General features: G+C 47.6%; 1 protein-coding gene across 3 annotated transcripts; it reads left to right on the forward strand.

Annotated features, from left to right (window-relative positions):
- Positions 1 to 35: 35 nt before the first annotated feature.
- STMN4 (stathmin 4) lies at positions 36 to 16801 on the forward strand. Of its 3 annotated transcripts, none has more exons than XM_081855070.1 (6): positions 36 to 177; positions 7495 to 7581; positions 8412 to 8507; positions 11378 to 11583; positions 14824 to 15015; positions 16446 to 16801. In XM_081855070.1, the coding sequence occupies exons 2-6, from the start codon at positions 7569 to 7571 to the stop codon at positions 16503 to 16505; spliced, it is 567 nt and encodes a 188-aa protein (XP_081711196.1). In that variant the 5' UTR covers positions 36 to 177; positions 7495 to 7568; the 3' UTR covers positions 16506 to 16801. The 3 variants fall into 3 exon arrangements, with proteins under 3 accessions (XP_081711196.1, XP_081711195.1, XP_081711197.1); XM_081855069.1 differs by having other exon boundaries at positions 11375 to 11583; positions 16446 to 16800; XM_081855071.1 differs by having other exon boundaries at positions 11375 to 11583; positions 16391 to 16494.
- The last annotated feature ends 1297 nt before the right edge of the window (positions 16802 to 18098 follow it).

An 18098-nucleotide genomic window follows, 5' to 3' on the forward strand; every position in this document is an offset into this window, starting at 1 on the left:
AGATGCTGGCCAATCAGCAGGCCTCATGAGCGCAGCCAATCGGCTGGCTCGGAGGTGATGTCATGGTGAGAGCTTGGCAGCCTGGCGGATGCTAAGTGGATCTTTTAGCATCTTTTCCTGGAAGGAAGCGAGTGAGAGGCTGGGAGCGGCTGGACCAGGTGTCGATCTGGCAAGGGGGTGAGTAGCATCAGGCTCAGGAGAGGGTACCCCACAAGTAGCTGCAAAGGCGAGTAAAGGCCAGGGAAGTGGGGAGCGAACCGAGGAAAGAAATAAGATTTCTCCCTAGCATTGAAGTTATTTCCTGGGGGAGGGGGGCAAATGCTGAACCCTCAAAAGCAGGGGCTAGAGTTGGAGGGGGGTAGGCATGGGGAAGGCTGTGATGGGGCAGGACCCCAGCACACCTTATGCCTGCTGGCATTGGGAAGTCAGCGTAAAATTTTCTGCACCCTCCTGTCTGTCTGTCTGTCTGTCTGTCTGTCTATCTATCTATCTATCTATCTATCTATCTATCATCTATCTATCTATCACCTATCTATCTATCTATCTATCTATCTATCTATCTATCTATATCTATCCTTCCTTCCTTCCTTCCTTCCTTCCTTCCTTCCTTCCTTCAGATATATACAGAGAGAGAGAGGGTGGGGAAGGTAATATAAATTTCTATAGTACACCTTGTGTTTATTTCTATTTAAATGGCTCTGTGTTCCTTTTTCTTGCCACGCTATGCTCGCCTTTTATCAACCACATTATTATCCATCCATCTCTTAATCTACCACATTTTCTTTTTGTCACCATGTGCTGGCATTGGGCATCCAACTGCCCCCCCCCCCCGTGCTTTGCCCCTCCCTTCCCTTCTTACATCTCACCACTTAGGGGTTTGTGTGTTTGTGGTGTGAGTGAGAATGCCTAATATACCCATACAAGAAGAAATTGCTGCTTTCCATTTGTTGCAGTCACTATAACATAACCTGTCTGTGGTCCCAACAAGACGGTTTTGTTTCCCCCAATGCAATACGAAAGACTGTCATTAACAAAACGGGTTGCGCGCCTCGTGGCTTCAGGGACATCCACAGCGATGCCAGTGTAGCTTTAAGAAAATAAAGTCCAAGTCAGTTCAGTTTCCATTGGAAGTCAGCACTTTTTTTTGGCGGGGGGGGGGGCATTTATGTCTCTCTCTTTTCCTAACTGTTCTTCCTTCTCCTTCTACTTCCACACTTGCAATTAACACACCATAATGCAGACCCAGCGACAATGAAAAGGGCTGCCTGCCTCCCACAATTTCGTGGGAGAGCAGGAAATTTCTCCACTCTCACCTAAAAATAGTGAGTTTCTGGTCCCTGTGGTGCGAAGACGAGCGAGTGGGTGAGCAGCACTTGCTTGCTGACATCAGAGGAGGGGCTGCAGGTTTCCTGTGGTCAGGGGTGGGGCTTTTAGTGACCTACTGAGTTCCCTCTTGCCCAGCAAAACCAAAACTATGCAGGAAAAAAAACAACAACGAACGAAACAAAAGCTCTAAGACCAATGTTACAGTTTTCCCCATTTGCATTATATTCATTGATTGCAGGATCCAGCTTCCCTTGTACAGAATCTGGATTGCCCAGATGCCTAATTTCAGGGGGCAGCAGCGTGGAGTGCCTATGGTCGCAACAATGAGCACAGAATTGGCACTCAGCTCCTGACTCTGTAATCCTCCCATCCCAGTTTGTCATTGCTCTCCAGGCTGATAGGCAGAATCTTCTCTTCGCTGCTTAACAAACCTCCTTCCCCTGGTTCTTCTGGGCAGCAACAGGCGATCCCCAAAACTGTTCCATTTCTTGGAGGAGGGGGGCAGACCTCTCTAACCAAACTCCTGCTTACGGCCCCTCGCTTTACTTTTTGCTCCTACAGGTCATATTCAGCCTAGCCTCAGTTCACTTCCGCATGATACTTTTCCTCCAGCGAAAGACCACATCGGGGCTTAATATTTATTAGTCAGGGCTCTCTGGGGTTTAGCGGAAGAAGGACCAGCTTTAACTGTAATGGTCGAGTCTTTGAACTAGCAAAGCAGCAATAGTGAAGTGGCTCTAGAGAGCATATGCAGAGTGCTTCCCCCTCCGCTCCAGAGGAGAAATGAGAGTATGCAAATATGGATGATTGCACGTGTGCGCACTTTTGGCTGTGGATTTCCCAACAAACATGTTACATGCACCTTGTCTGCAAGGAGTTGGGGGTGATGTACGAATAGGGGTGGGGCCATGTACAATAGCCTCTATCCCTCCCCAGGCTTTTCCTCTGTGACTGACGGCGGTGTTCAAGCTAGAAGGGAACTCGTGGCTGCCATCAGAGCCATCTTCCACCCTTACGTCACCAAATCCTTACTTTTGTTTCCACGAGGCATGCCAAAAGGGGAGGGGAGGCAGCTGCTCTCTCGCCTGTCATTCAAGGGAAACTGCAATGCCTTGCTTGTCAAGGGTGGGTGGGGAGAGAGACCCCCTTCCTGAAATCAGTGCAGGAGTGGGCGCTGGAATTCTTTGGAAAGGGGCGGAGGGGCTGAGTTCCTGATAAAGACGCTTCCAAGGGGAGAAATTTCGCTCGCTCTCTCGCTTTTGCAAACCTGCTGTGTACGACGCCAAAGGAGGGTATTTAAAAATAATAAGAATAATGTCAGAGGGCGATCTTTGCTTCTCCTGGAGTCTGACATCTAAGCACCGAGGCTGACCATGTGGCAAGAGCCACTCATCATAGCTGTCAACGTTTCTCCTTTTTCAAGGGAAATTCCCTTATTCCGAATAGGATTCCTCGCAAGAAAAGGGAAAAGTTGACAGCTATGCCACTCATTCTTCCACATTCCTTTTTTTTGCCAAGTGTGCAAACGATTATTTCTGGGTGGTGGTGGTGAAATAGGATAATTGCTGGATGAGAAAAAAAATTGTGTTAGTTTTTACGCCTTCTCACTGCATGCATATTGCTATTTTCTTAATATCTGCCGGGTGCCTGCGTGCTGCGAGCGATGAGTTTTGGGGGATGTGGCAGGGGAAAGAACCCAGTGAACCCCCCCCCCCCAATACTTACACATGCATGCAAAGGCGTGCTGTGGAGCTTCCATTTTGTAGGTGGCTGCAAAGCGAGGTCTCTCCCGTCATGCCCTGCCTGTTTGCAGCTCGAATGAGCTCATCCTATATTATACAGGGCTGTTGTTTCCTCCGCACTCCCTTATTCATTAAGCTCCGGAGGAGCATCCGCGGCGGAACCACTGCAAAGATGGGCAGCGTCCTCGCTCTCTGTTTCTCTCCCTTGCCTCTCTCACATCAGCACCAGCTAGTTCTAGCAGAGGGCAGTCCTCTCAGTGAAGGCATCTTCTGTTTGAAGAAGGGAGGCGTGGGGTGAAAGTTGCCCATCAGCAATTAACACATGCTGGACAGCAGATTAGGAAGAACAAAGCTCACCTGGTCACAGTCATCTCCTTTCTGTCTAAAATCTGCTCCTTGTTTCTGAATTTGCACCTCTTGGCACCAATGAATCTATTTCTCCTCCTGTCCCCTTTCTGTGTAGGTGGCCACCCTAGTTAGTTCGTTTCCCACCCAACCTCACCCACACCTCCAAGCTGGCCTTTTCCTAAAGGAGATTTTCATACACATCATCTGTGTATGAAAAGGATAAGCCCCCGCAGCTGTTGACAAAGCCGCTTGCGAAGTCATGACAAAGGAAGGGGGGGGGCTGTCAGCCACAATTAGCACTCCTGGAATGAGGGGGTGGGTGCTGAGCATCATGGAAAGGAAGAAGTCATCTGAGCATCTTGTCTGGTGGTGGAGATGAATCCTAGAACTGTAGAGGTGGAAGGGATCTCCAAGGCAGGGATCACTGCTGACAGATGGCCACCCAGCCTCTCTTTAAAGGCCTTCCAAGGAGAGTCCACACCTTCTGAGGGAATCGGTTCCACTGTCAAACACCTCTTGCCATCAGAAAGTGTGGGAAGCTTCACCAGAGGAACTCGTAGGACAAGGTGGGATGGCATGATTTCCTTTGAACATGTGCAGAGTGTCCCATTCCTCAACACCAGCCAGCTTCCAGACACCTGGAGGAGCTTAAGAGCAGGGCTTTGTGCATCCGAGGTGGCTAAGGAAGAGAATTAAAAATATATTTAGAATGAAAACAAGCTAGGGCTCACCAGAACCTTGTCCTCAATGTCTGCTTTCCATGCCATGTGCCACGATGCAACCCTGGAAGGATAGGATGAAGCAACAGTAAGGAAAACAGTGGTACTGAGCATGTTCTTACCCCTCAATCTGGTGATAGCGGCACCACTATGTGCTGTAGTCAAGTGTCACAATTGATCAGGTGGGGGGAAAAGCACCCCTCCCTGCTGCTAATGCCCCCCAATTCCACACCCCCCCCCGTCACAGCAAACAAGGTTTCAGCTTCCATTTGCAAAGATGGCTTCTGGTCTCATTCTCAGAAGGACTCTGTGCTCTGTGCCCGACCCTACACCTGGTGGCTTTCCCTCACTTGCACTATGCAGGATCAGGCCAATGGTCCTTCTAGTCCAACCTCCTGTTCTCACAGTGGCCAACCAGATGCCCCTTCTGGGAGCCCCACAAGCAGGGTTTGAGCGCAGGAGCCCTCTCTACTCCTGCTTTTTCAAGCAACTGGTATTCAGAAGCATTGAAGGAGGCAGATCCTAGCCAGTGTGGCTAGTAGCCAACAATAGCTGACTGGAAGGCCCCAGCCCCTTTTCACGTGTGACAGAAATGATGGTTTTTGGACATGTGTGTTGCTAATGCAGTGCAGGAAGAGGGCAAATGCTACATAGGTTATGGCCGATGTGCCTTTGAGCACAAAACCGGATCTGAGCATCATTTGTGAACAGACTGGGACTCCCCCCTCATTGTAGGCTGGGAAGGTCTCTCCACAGCTGCAGCCTGCTGTGTCTTATATAACCAGTGAGTGGGAAGAACTTTGACAGAAGCTGTGTCAGATGGGAAGGCAATGGAGGCTTAGCAGCCTGATTTTGCTCTGAAGCCTGTTGCCAGAGCATCTACAGCTATATATGGATTTTGTCCAGCTGGGATGTAGGTATGGAGGTCAGGCAAATGCCCCAGACACATCGTACCTGCTGCAGGAGTCCCCAGCACAAAGCCTAGCCCAGCTGTAGTTTGCTGGAACAGGGACAAGCAAGCGTGGCACCTTCAAGACATATGTGACTACAACTCCCAGCATCCTCTACCATGGGCTGTGCTGGCTGGTCACAGTCATCTCCTTTCTGTCTAAAATCTGCTCCTTGTTTCTGAATTTGCTGAATTTTGAATTCTGGTGCTGGAGGAGACTCTTGAGAGTCCCATGGATTGCAAGAAGATCAAACCTATCCATTCTGAAGGAAATCAGCCCTGAGTGCTCACTGGAAGGACAGATCCTGAAGCTGAGGCTCCAATACTTTGGCCACCTCATGAGAAGAGAAGACTCCCTGGAAAAGACTCTGATGAGGGCACAAGGAGAGAGGACGAGATGGTGGGACAGTGTTTTCGAAGCTACCAGTTTGACTAAACTGTGGGAAGCAGTGGAAGACAGGAGGGCCTGGCGTGCTCTGGTCCATGGGGTCACGAAGAGTCGGACACGACTAAACGACTAAACAACAACAGCGTCAGACTACATGGCACACTAAAAGTCAGACCGCTTCATGACCCCGGGCTGGCTGACCACAAAAAAGTAATAATGAAACCTCATGATTTCTCTTTGATATCTCATCCCCTACTCCCTGTCCCATGACATTTTGGTTAGATGCTTTGCTCTGATCACCTTTTGAGACATGAATGTAGGGCCCAGAAATCCATGATAACTTTTTAAAGGACAATTCCTTCTATCTCTTCTCCGCAGAGCAGCTGCTTCCCCGCCCTGTGTATGGTACCGAATGGCTCCCATTGTCTAGACTCTGTTTTTCCTCCCTAGCTGTGAGGGCTGTGTTAACTGGGGTCATCAGAGACCTGGTGCCATTCGCTTCCAAGCGCTGATTCACACTGCCAGGTGGCCCCTTGTGTCTGTGTTGGTTAGAGTGCCCTTCTCATTGTAGGGGGTTGGGCTGGATGGCCCTTTGGGTCCCTTCCAACTCTACAACTCTATGATTCTAACTCCAGAAAGCTATCTTTGCCAAATGGAGCAGAGATACCTGCATTGGCTACAATAACCCACATGTTCTTATCTTTACACAGCCTCTGAACATAGACCATGTGCTCGTTAGGCCATTCTCCCTATCCCTGTATCTTTTCCAAGGGAGGAGAAAATCATTTGGGGATATTAAACTTCTGAAGAACAGCGATATTATTACTTACTCCAGTGGGGGTGCGAAGGTTGAACCAAAAATGCATCGAGTTAGTAATAGTCTTGCTGTGAGTAGCTGCATTCTTGCAAACAAGACCTGATCAACAAAATCTTTTTTTAAAAAAAATAATATTTATTAAAGTTTTGAAAGTTACAAAAAGAAAAAAGAAAAGGAATTAAACATAACAAAACCATACAATACAATACAAAGACAAAAATATTACATATACATAACAAAAATAAAACAAAAAGAATTAAGAAAAAAGAAAGAAAAAAGGAACACAACCAATACTTTCAATGTTATTAACTTTCTTTTACTTGTTTCAGCGACCTCCTCACACCTCCCTTTTTTTGTATTCCACTTCGATTAATTGTTTCAGCAAATCCTTTCCATCTTCCTCAAATTTCTGTCCTATCATTTAACTTAACAAATTCTAACATTATTTTTTTTCCTTTAATCCAATTACAATCTATTATACTTAATTCTTTATAACATTTCTGCTAAAGCCATGTAACTTCTTTCCAACATCTTTCTAACATTCCTTAATTTTACAATATTTCTGTAGATAATCTTTAAATTTCTTCCAATCTTCTTCCACCAACTCTTCTCCCTGGTCTCGGATTCTGCCAGTCATTTCTGCTAGTCCCATATAGTCCATCACCTTCATCTGCCATCTGATCAACAAAATCGACACTTCACAGTTGTAGAGGGGAAGGCAGTTGTTCGAAACAGCCCTTACATAGAAGGGTCTCTGGAAAACAAGTGAAGAAGTTTATTGAGGAGTGGTAGACTCTTAACTGGGATTGAACAGAGAGACGCAGTAATAGCCCACTGGATCAGGGTAGACATTTCACTGCCTGACAGAGCTCTTCACCTCTCCTCACATTTTCAGAAACAGAAATAAGGGGGTTAAATATTCAAATGCTATTAATCTGTACCGATCACCTTTTGCATTGTTGCAGAACCCAGCCTAGAATCTGGTTTATTGGGTGCATTTTTTTTAATTTTTAAAATATCTATATTATGGTAACTGTGAAATAGCCCTACCAAAGCAAGACACCACCATTGATTCCTCCTTTCTTCAGCATACAAACTGTAGCATCTTGACATTACGTTTCCCCTTTTTTTCCTGGAAAAGTTCAAAGCACAACCCGGTAACTAAATTCACCCTTGTTCATTTGCTTTCTTTTGTGTCTCTGCAGATTGCAAGCAGGACACGATCTTTGCCTACTCGGATACGCGCTCAGACAGCAGGAGGCCCAGAACACCAGGCACCATGACGCTGGCAGGTATGGAAACGCAAGTGTTCTCGCTGCTTGGCCGATAAGCAGGTCCATGGAGAAGATAAGAAGACCCTTGTCTTGGATCAGTCCAAAAGGCCAGCATCTTCCTTCCCACATTGTGCAACCTATGGTCAAATGCTTCCACGAAGCCCATGACTGAAACATGGGATTATAGCGCCCCTGCTGCTGTTTGCCCCTTGGGACGGGTGGGTCAGAAGGCAGGGAGACCATCAGAAGGTGCCACCAGAGCTAATGACAGGCAGAGCTGGCTCGTCCTAGTTTTGTCCCCATCTAGGGACAGCTGCCCTGCTCCTGCCCCCACCCATGCCTCCCTTACCTGGGTTGTGCTGTAGCACCCATGAAATGGCAATGGTTTTTGGAGAGATCTCACAGAGGCATAGCTGTCAACTTTTCCCTTTTCTTGCGAGGAATCCTATTCGGAATAAGGCCCTTTAAAAAAAGGAAACGTTTACAGCTATGCACAGAGAGCATGAGATAATTCAATATTTTGGTAAGATCTTGCAGAAGGTGTGAGATTTCAGCAAGATCTCGCAAGATCTCGTCTGGAAGCACCACCATCTCTCTGCCAACGGATGAGTGTCAACTTCCAACGGGCAGGGGCACTGCCTCATGGCTTTCCGCCACCTGAGGCAGCTTTCCTCAGTCCAATTTATGGGTGTGCCAGCCCTGTCCCCATCCTCCTCTCTGTTGAGTTCTACAAGGGAAGCAGCGAGATAAGGAGGAGGAGGAGGAGGAAGAGGCCAGGCAGTTGTATGGATGGGATTTAGTGATGGACTTTGACCTTTCCTGACAAAGTGTTTTTCCCTTCCCTGCAGCCTACAAAGAAAAAATGAAGGAGCTCCCTTTAGTGTCTCTCTTCTGTTCCTGCTTCCTCTCAGACCCCTTAAACAAACCATCTTATAAATATGAAGGTAAGTGAGGCAACCAACCCATTAACTCCCAGACGCCTGTGGGTTTGGGGCTGCTGCCCTATGTGTCCCATTTGCTCAGCTCCTTCCGCCCGTGATCTTTTCCACAAATGGTGGATGGCACCACTCCCTCCTGCCTCCCTTTCCCATGGGCTCTGAGAAGGCTTGAAGGTAATATATTATATATGATGATATATTATGAATCTAACAGACATGCATTATGCATTCTTATACTCTAGACAATGCCAGCAGACATGCCCACACCCTGTGAGTAACACAGGAGAGGCTCCACTTCTTTTCTTTTATAAAAATTATGTTTTTATAAAATGGAGTTTGTGAAAAATTGAATTGTTTTGACATTTACATGTCACTTAGGTTTAAGCTGCTCTGTAGTCGAGATGGTCCTAAGTGATCAAAGCAGCCAGGCATCCACTACCAACCCTGGTCTTGTTAGGAATGTAATCTAGGTTAGTAATTCAGGTCTGACAACAGCTGGATGCTCCTTGCGCCTGCTCCTGGCAAGGAGAGAAACTGTGGGAATATTCAGGGATGCAGGAGAGGATATATTGTCTGATTATATCCTTTTCCCACTTGTGTTAACAAGTTCCACAATTTAGCAGAGTAACATCCCCCTTTTTAAACTCACAGCGGATGTGTTTGCTCAGGCTCGCTAAAGCCTCTATAATAACTGTTCTGGTATTTCCCCCTCATTCCCTCATAAAAGATAAGACATGACACAGTCTTCTACAAAAGTATAAAAAGGTTTACTCACATATCATTCTGTTCACAATCGGATCCCAGAAGGCAGACTTAGCTTAGAAAAGTAACATACACCTGGAAACTGTCTCATAAGGAGACAGTCTCTTTGTCCTCTCTGGGCTGAGGCATCTTTGGCTAAGCAGATGTTGCTTCTTCGACGAAAGTAATCACGGAGAGAGAGATAGTGCCCAGTCCTATGCTTTTGTTACCTGCACAGGTGAGGCCACACCCACCTCTAGTAACCTGCAGAGGAAGTCTGTCCCAGCCCAGAAGGAAACAGGAAGTTTACCTGCTGGCTGGACAAACCTTCCTCCCCATGTGTAAACATGTTCACTCTAGGAATGTTGTACTTGACTGCTCTTGTGTTTCACATCCCACAGAAACGTCATGGTCCATTCCCTCTCCAAACACCTATTTCATTTTTACAGTGGTGCCTCGCAAGATGAAAAGAATCCGTTCCGCGAGTCTCTTCGTCTTGCGGTTTATTCGTCTTGCGAAGCAAGCCCATTAGCGGCTTAGCGGATTAGCGCTATTAGCGGCTTAGCGGCTTAGTGGATCAGCTGATAAGCGGCTTAGCGGATCAGCTGTTAAGCGGCTTAGCGGATCAGCTGATAAGCGGCTTAGCGGCTTAGAAAAAGGGGGGGGGAAGGGAAAAAAAAGCAGGAACTCGCAAGACATTTTCGTCTTGCGAAGCAAGCCCATAGGAAATTCGTTTTGCGAAGCACCTCCAAAACGGAAAACCATTTCGCCTAGCGGGTTTTCCGTCTTGCGAGGCATTCGTCTTGCGGGGCACCACTGTATTTAGCGACCCCAGAGAAAGAAGCAGCTGGAGCATAGCCTTTTCCTGTAGTGAACTGCCCTGGGATCTTCAGATGAAGGGCGGAATATAAATTTAATAAATACAATGATAATAATGAAAAATAGTGGGGTGGAGAGAAGAATAGGCTCTCCAGATGCTGAGGAGGGGCTCTTTCTTTGTTCTTGTGGGGTTCATGCTTTCTACTCTGAAGTCTGGAAGCCTTTCCCAAACTTGCTTGTTTGGTGAAGATCTCCTCCATGTCTGTGATGTTGTCGAGGGTTTAATAATAATAATAATAATAATAATAATAATAATAATAATAATAATAATTTATACCCCACCCATCTGGGTGGGTCTCCCCAGCCACCCTGGGCGGCTTCCAACAAAGTATTAAAATACAGTGGTCTGTTAAACATTAAAAGCTTCCCTAAACAGGGCTGCCTTCAGATGTCATCTAAAAGTCTGGTAGTTGTTGTTCTCTCTGACATCGGGTGGGAGGGCGTTCCACACGGCGGGCGCCACCACCGAGAAGGCCCTCTGCCTGGTTCCCTGTAACTTGGCTTCTCACAGTGAGGGAACCACCAGAAGGCCCTTGGCGCTGGACCTCAGTGTCCAGGCAGAATGATGGAGGTGGAGACTCTCCTTCAGGTATACTGGGCTGAGGCCGTTTAGGGCTTTAAAGGTCAGCACCAACACTTTGAATTGTGCTCGGAAACGTACTGGGAGCCAGTGTAGGTCTTTCATGTTCTGGGAACATGATCCAGAGTGCACAATCTATTATCACAGGACAGAACTCATGTTGGTAGCAGCCTGGTTGCAGGGGCAGATTTTGTTCTTTCAAATTTCAGTGGTGCTCTGTGTGTGAGCCCAAAATTTGGCACCCCTTCCTTCTCACCTTATGTTCTGCTCAATTCATTATGTGACACCCTGCAGTGCCCCCTTGGCTCAGCTCCCAGTGCAGGGCAACCGGTCACACTGCCCTAAATCCTCCTCTGCTGACTGGAATCAGATCCAATGTGGGGACTGGATTATATCAGCAGGTGTCTGGTGGGTGTCTGTTGGGCATTTGACCAACCAGGGAAGCTCCCAAGTTCAGTTCTCAGTGACATATCCAGGGGAGACTTTCTGTCTGAAACACTGGAGAGCTGCTGCCAGTCAGTGCTAAGCTCAATGGACCAGTTGTCTGACTCTGAATAAGACCCCTTCCTGTGCTTTCTCTAGCTGGATGCCCTGAGTTATTCCCGGCCTCCATTAACACGTTTGCTCTTTAGCATGATTACATCCCAGCCTCTCCCTCCCTCTTCTCTTCCAGTAGACACCGTAGACCTCACTTGGTGCGTCATTTCTGACATGGAGGTCATCGAGCTCAACAAGCGCACCTCCGGCCAGTCCTTTGAGGTCATCCTGAAGCCACCTTCCTTTGACGGGATCCCAGAATTCAATGCCTCTCTGCCCCGGCGGCGAGACCCCTCCCTGGAAGAGATCCAGAAGAAGCTGGAAGCGGCTGAGGAGAGACGCAAGGTGAGACCCGTCCTCAGCACCCAGTTGGCAAACATGGCAGGCCTTTCAGGGGGCGCAACATGGTTTGGTTTTACAGGGGACTGGGAAGGGAACTTGCCATCTCCCCCATGTGCCAGGAAAAGGGCAATTGGAGTGGTTCAAATGTCACATCAGGCCAGTTGCCTCTTTCCAGCATTTTCATTGGTGAGCAGTTTATGCTCTCAACATTTGCAAGCAGACCCATTAAGCTGGTTCATGACTAACCGCCTCCTCCTTTTCCATTACCTCTCTGTGACAAGGCTAAGGTAAAGGTAAAGGGACCCCTAACCATTAGGTGCAGTCGTGGCTGACTCTGGAGTTGCGGCACTCATCTCTGGGTCACGTGGCCAGCATGACTAAGCTGCTTCTGGAGAACCAGAGCAGCGCACGGAAACGCCGTTTACCTTCCTGCTGGAGCAGTACCTATTTATCAACTTGCACTTTCATGTGCTTTCGAACAGCGAGGTTGACAGGAGCAGGGACCGAGCAACGGGAGCTCACCCCGTCGCAGGGATTCGAACTGCCGGACTTCTGATTGGCAAGTCCTAGGCTCTGTGGTTTAACCCACAGCGCCACCTGTGTCCCTTTGTGACAAGGCTATAAGCTTTTATAAATAAGGACAAATGAAAATTCAGGGAAGAATCTTGAGCCCCCTACAACCCCACTGCTTTTGTGGCTCTAGCTTGACTCCTAAGGGAAACAAGCAGCTGCACCCGATCAATGAAACATGATGCAACACAGGAAATGTTATAAGTTGCTGGAGTTTATTTCTCAAGGGTATGTACAGAGAGGGCCATCAAGTACATTCACGGCCTTCTGCGGGCACATTCCTTTGGTCAGTGGTATGCACACTGCCATCTTCATAGAATCACAGAATTGTAGACTCAGAATCCCCTGTGATGCTGGAATCTCAGCTAAATCGCATCTCAGCTAAAACATATATGATAGATGGGCATCCAGCCTCTGCTGTAAAACCTCCTATGAAGGAGACTCTACCACCTTCATAGTCATATTGTTCTTTTGGTTTTGTAATGTAGTCATAAAGTTTCTGCCTTGGTGCAAGGGAAGGGAGCCTCTGGGCCTACACAGAGTGCAATGTAACTAAGGGAGCCTATGCTAACAAACCTCTGGAAATAAACTCACAAAGGGGGATTTAAAAGCAGTATGGTGGTCATTGAAAGGGGAGGGAACAAAGAAACTAATGTTTGTCAGCTACAGAGGCATTGCCCTCTCTGTGCCCAATTTAATAATAATAATAATAATAATAATAATAATAATAATAATAATAATTTTATTTACACGCTGCTCATCTGGCTGGGTTTCCACAGCCACTCTGGGCGGCTTACAGTACATATAAAAACATACTAAATGTCAAACATTAAAAACTTCCAGACACAGGGCTGCCTTCAGTTGTCTTCTAAAAGTTGTGTTGTTCTTTATCTCCTTGACATCTGATGGGAGGGTGTTCCACAGGGTGGGTGCCACTACCGAGAAGGCCCTCTGCCTGGTTCCCCATAGCTTGGCTTCTCGCAGCGAGGGAACCGCCAGAAGGCCCTCGGCGCTGGACCTCGATGTCCAGGATGAACGATGGAGATGCTCCTTCAGTTATACAGGACCGAGGCCGTTTAGTTGTAGTTTCCGGGTTGCCTTCAAAGGTAGCCCCACGTAGAGCACATTGCAGTAGTCCAAGTGGGAGATAACTAGAGCATGCACCACTCTGAGGGCAGGGAGGGTCTCATCCTTGCTCATGCTGCCTGCATAAGCATGAAGGTCAAGACGCCTGCAAATTGAGGTATGCAAAAGTGCTTTAAGAAGCTTCCCGACTGGGGTGCTTCAAAGGAGGAGGCTGACGTCAGAGCCAGAAAAATCTCAAGCCGCTCTCCAAAACGCTGCCAAAGCATTTTGAGGTCAAAAAGGCACTGTGTGTTGATGATACAAGGAAGGTCTCCCGTAATGAGGAAATGTGTGTGGTTTGCCAGCCAGTAAATTATTGATCAGCCATCTCGCCGTCTCCCTGCCTGACCTTGGCAGATACTCAAGAATGGGCCTTGCTAGCCACAACAGCCGGATGTCAGAGATGAATGAGTTCCTCTCCATGGCTCAGTTTCCTTCTAGTCCGAGTAACCAGATCCAGCATTAACCCCTTTCCTGTTCCATATGTGTGGGAAGTGGTAGCTGCCCACTGCTTCCTGTCTGGAAAGAGATTCAGCAGTGCTGAGTAGCTCGCTTCCTATAATCCCACCCACAGGGCTGAACACACTTGGATGCAAGTGCACTTTGGTAACCACTCAGCAATCTTACCCAGATTTTTAACCCTTTTTAACTATTGATGGCTACTAGCCACATTGGCTCTGCTCTGCCTCCATAGTCAGAGGCAGCAGTGCTTCTGAATCCAAGTTGCTGGAAGCCACAGGAGGGGAGAGGGGACTTGTGTTCAAATCCTGCTTGTGGGTTTCCCACACGGAGCAATGGTTCCAAACTACAAGGAAGAAGATTCCACCTAAACATTAGGAAGAACTTCCTGACAGTAAGAGCTGTTCGACAGTGGAATTTGCTGCCAAGGAGTGTGGTGGAGTCTCCTTCTTTGGAGGTCTTCAAGCAGAGGCTTGACAACCATATGTCAGGAGTGCTCTGATGGTGTTTCCTGCTTGGCAGGGGGTTGGACTCGATGGCCCTTGTGGTCTCTTCCAACTCTATGATTCTATGATTCTATGATTCTATGATTCTATGATTCTATGATTCTATGATTCTATGATTCTATGATTCTATGATTCTATGATTCTATGATTCTATGATTCTATGATTCTATGATTCTATGATTTGGTCAGCCAGGTGGCTGGACTAGGTGGGTCATTGGCCTGATCCAACAGACTTTTCCTATTTGATATGGGGGAGCCATTCTGAAATGTATAGGACTCCATGCAGGGGAAAGAGATGGGTGGATTCCAAAGCCATTTCACAGGCGACAACAAAAGAGCAGGAAGGTTGTAATGCAGTTGCTGATCCCCCTTCCGCAGCCCTCAATCAGTTTAGAAGCAAGACGCAAGCAGAATTAGAACTTTAATTCTTTTGCCCCCTGCCCCTCACATGCACAGTAAGCACCGGGGAGAGGCTTAGAAGCGTCTTTGACATGTGGGAAACTGGGAAGATCCATACTCGCCTCCCAACAGTGTGGTCAAAGGATGACTGTCCTTGATGCCTTGTCTTGCTTTGTGAGTTTAGTACCAGGAAGCAGAGCTGCTGAAGCACCTGGCGGGCAAGCGGGAGCACGAGAGAGAGGTCATTCAGAAAGCCATCGAGGAGAACAACAACTTCATCAAGACGGCCAAGGAGAGGCTGATGCAGAAGATGGAGTCCAACAAGGAGAACCGGGAGGCACATCTAGCTGCTATGTTGGAACGCTTGCAGGAGAAGGTGAGGAGGAGCCAGCTGCAACGAAAAGAGCTGCGGGAGGTGTGGGTTGGGCTACGTCAGAGAGATTTGCAGGATGGAGGCAGCACTGCTGCTGAATCCCAGTTGCTGGAAACCTCAGGAAGGGATAGGGCTCTTGAACTCGGGTCCTGCCTCCTGGTTTCCACAGGCATCTAGTTGGCAATGATGAGAAGAGGATGTTGAACTAGGTGGACAATCCTTGCACTAGAACGGACCTATTGGATACCACCCTGATTCAGTGGATCTCAACCTGTGGGTCCCCAGATGTTGGTGGACTACAACTCCCATCATCCCTGAGCTCTGGCCTTGGAAGATAGGGATGATGGGAGTTGCAGTCCAACAACATCTGGGGACCCACAACATCTGAGAACCGCTGCAATATCAGAACAATTTTAAAAATACTTACACAGTACAATTGCATTGGAATCAGAGTTTTGGTTCCAAGGGTTCTGCATCCAGCATTCCCAGAGCCTGAACACTGAGTGGGTCTTGCCCAGCAAGGAAAGGAGAGAGCCTCAGCTTTCTTCACGTGGGGTAACCCAAACAGATCTGGCATGGAAAGAGTTTTTAAGCTTTCTGCAAGGCCATCTCCGTACACTGGATCTAGAAGCCTAGGGGTGCTCACACAAGAGCTCGTGGGACATCAGATGGCACTGTGAGATCTTGCGAGAGCATCCCAGAATGGGTGTGCTGAGCCAAACTTGCTCCCTCCAAGGAAGGCGGAGAGCTTAAAGGGAGAGTGTATTAACTTATGGTCTGTTTGTGTGGTTTGGGAGCTGCACAGTCAGGGGGAAAACAATGCTGTCCAGGGTTGTAAAGACTGCGGAGAGAATAATTGGGTGCACTCTTCCCACCTTGGATCAAATCTACGCTTCCAGGTGCCATAAGAAAGCGGCAGAGATAGCGCAGGATAGTGCACACCCCAGAAATGATCTCTTTCAGCTTCTGCCTTCTGGAAGAAGGTACAGGGTTGTAAAGACTAGGACTAGCCGCCTGAGAAACAGTTTCTACCCAAATGCGATTTTGGTTTTAAATGCATTGTAAGGAGTCTGTATGGGAGTATATTGTATTTAAAAATGGGGTATCAGAATTTTTAGGGGGCTAACCAGGCTGGTTGTTCTGTATGGGACAATGACAGTAAAGATTATTGTAAAGTAAAAGCTCTTTATGTGCTGAGTAACCCAAAGCAGACCTGGTGCGAACAAACCTTTCATTCTCTCTGCCTTGCTTGCATTTAACTCATGCAATTTCAACCCCCTTCAACCGCTTATGGTTGAAATTGTGCAAGTTAAAAGCGTGTCAGATATGACCATAATGCATCTGTCTACACCCTCCTCTGTAAATATGTTTGACCCAGTTTGGAAGCCACCTGAGCAAGTGACCATCCCCTCACCTTGGCGGTGTCTCCACAGGACAAGCACGCTGAGGAGGTCCGGAAGAACAAGGAGCTGAAGGAAGAAGCCTCGAGGTAAAGGTGCCCCACTCCCCGCCGGGGCGGGCACATGACACTTTGGACTGACAGCTCCAAAAGAAGAAGAAGAAGATGATGATGGCAGGCGGCTGACGTGCCAGTGGTGGTGGCGATGGCGGCAGCGGCGGCTGCCTCCAAGTGCAACGTGTTGACTGACGGATTGGGACTGTCCTCTGCTTTCGTTGTTTGTGAATGTGAAGAATTGGTTGGTGACAGCATCTCGTGTGTTTGAGGGAGGGAGGGGGAACCGCAAGGGGAAGAAAGAGCTGGGAGGAAGAGCTGGGTGTTTGGGGGGGTGGGCGGGACGGGAGGGGGTGGGCATGGATGACTGGAGACACATACCCCACAAAAATATAAATAATGGCGCAGATGTTCTGTCATTGTCCTGCACTTGCAGTGTCCAATAAGGAACCCAACTGATGGAGGGGGGCGGTCAGAATGGCAGGCTTGTATAAGGGGGTGTCAAGGCAGGGTTGTGGGTGGGGTGGGGGTAAAGAGGAAAGAGATGTAGACTCTAGTGACCCAGGCCACTGAGAGGAAGTAGAGGGAGCGGAGTCACCTCTGGGGTGAGTGTTTTCTTGTGTGTTTTGCCATTAATGTCGATCACCACTGTGAAACGAAACATCCCCATTTCTTTAGTTTCCTGCATAATCCTTCGTCCCTGTCGCTTAACTCCCAGGTGTTGCAAGCCTGATGCCATTTAACTGGAGGGACTGAAGAAATGAACCTATGCTGCCAATTCTCGCAGTAGACCAGTATAAAGCAAGCAGCACATGAACGGCACACAAAACACTAAAAAAAACCCATTCTACGTTCTAAATCTTATATTAATAATCCAAAAATTGAGAGAGCTATGTACAAGATCTACTACAGAAGCCACAAACAGAAAACTCATTCAGATTGTGTCCAAAAGCAAGATACAGTCTTTAAATGTTCCTTTAGCCAGGCTCCTGTAGAGATCAACGAGGATAAGTTTGATCAAACGAAGTGTTGGTGATCTTCTACATAGCTCTCTCAATTTTTGGATTATTAATTTAAGATTTAGAATGTAGAATGGTTTTTTTAGTGTTTTGTGTGCCGCTCCTGTGCTGCTTACTTTATACTGGTCATTTAACTGGAGGTGGCTGTGGTTTTGAATGCACAGACCTTTGTTTTTAAATAATAACTTTCTAAAAAATATTTTGCCAGAGATTCGCCTTTTTCAGATACAGACAAAGTTCCCTTGTACCTTCCTGCCCTCCTTGAAATCTGAGCGGATGAGAGGAAACTTCCTAATTGCCGTATGAATCCAGAAATTCTTGCAAGGTCACGGTCAAGCTGGGAATTCTTGAGGTGTACAGTTTGAGGCCCTGCTCCTTGGGATAATGATGTGAAACTGCTCTGGGCGAAGGGTGAGGCATCAAACTTTATGATGATTAAAATGCAATTAAGACCATCTGATCTGGATGGGACGCCTTCAAGAGAGAGAGATCAGGTCACCTCCTGGAGAAAGAAGGACAAAAACGATTGGAGCAAAAATAGAGAGAGAATTTGGTTTATAGGGGCCCTCCAACTTTAGAAGATAAAACCAGCAGAGCTGGTATTAAAGACAGAT

This window comes from Podarcis erhardii (genome assembly GCF_964252035.2).
Source record: "Podarcis erhardii genome assembly, chromosome: 3".
Lineage (NCBI taxonomy): Eukaryota > Metazoa > Chordata > Lepidosauria > Squamata > Lacertidae > Podarcis > Podarcis erhardii.

What these genes read in the sequence shown, in the direction of transcription:
- STMN4 (XM_081855069.1), top strand. An exon ending in ACCATCTTATAAATATGAAG is followed by an intron (nt 8,508 to 11,374) that starts GTAAGTGAGGCA and finishes CTTCTCTTCCAG; the next exon opens with TAGACACCGTAGACCTCACT. An exon ending in CGGCTGAGGAGAGACGCAAG is followed by an intron (nt 11,584 to 14,823) that starts GTGAGACCCGTC and finishes TTGTGAGTTTAG; the next exon opens with TACCAGGAAGCAGAGCTGCT.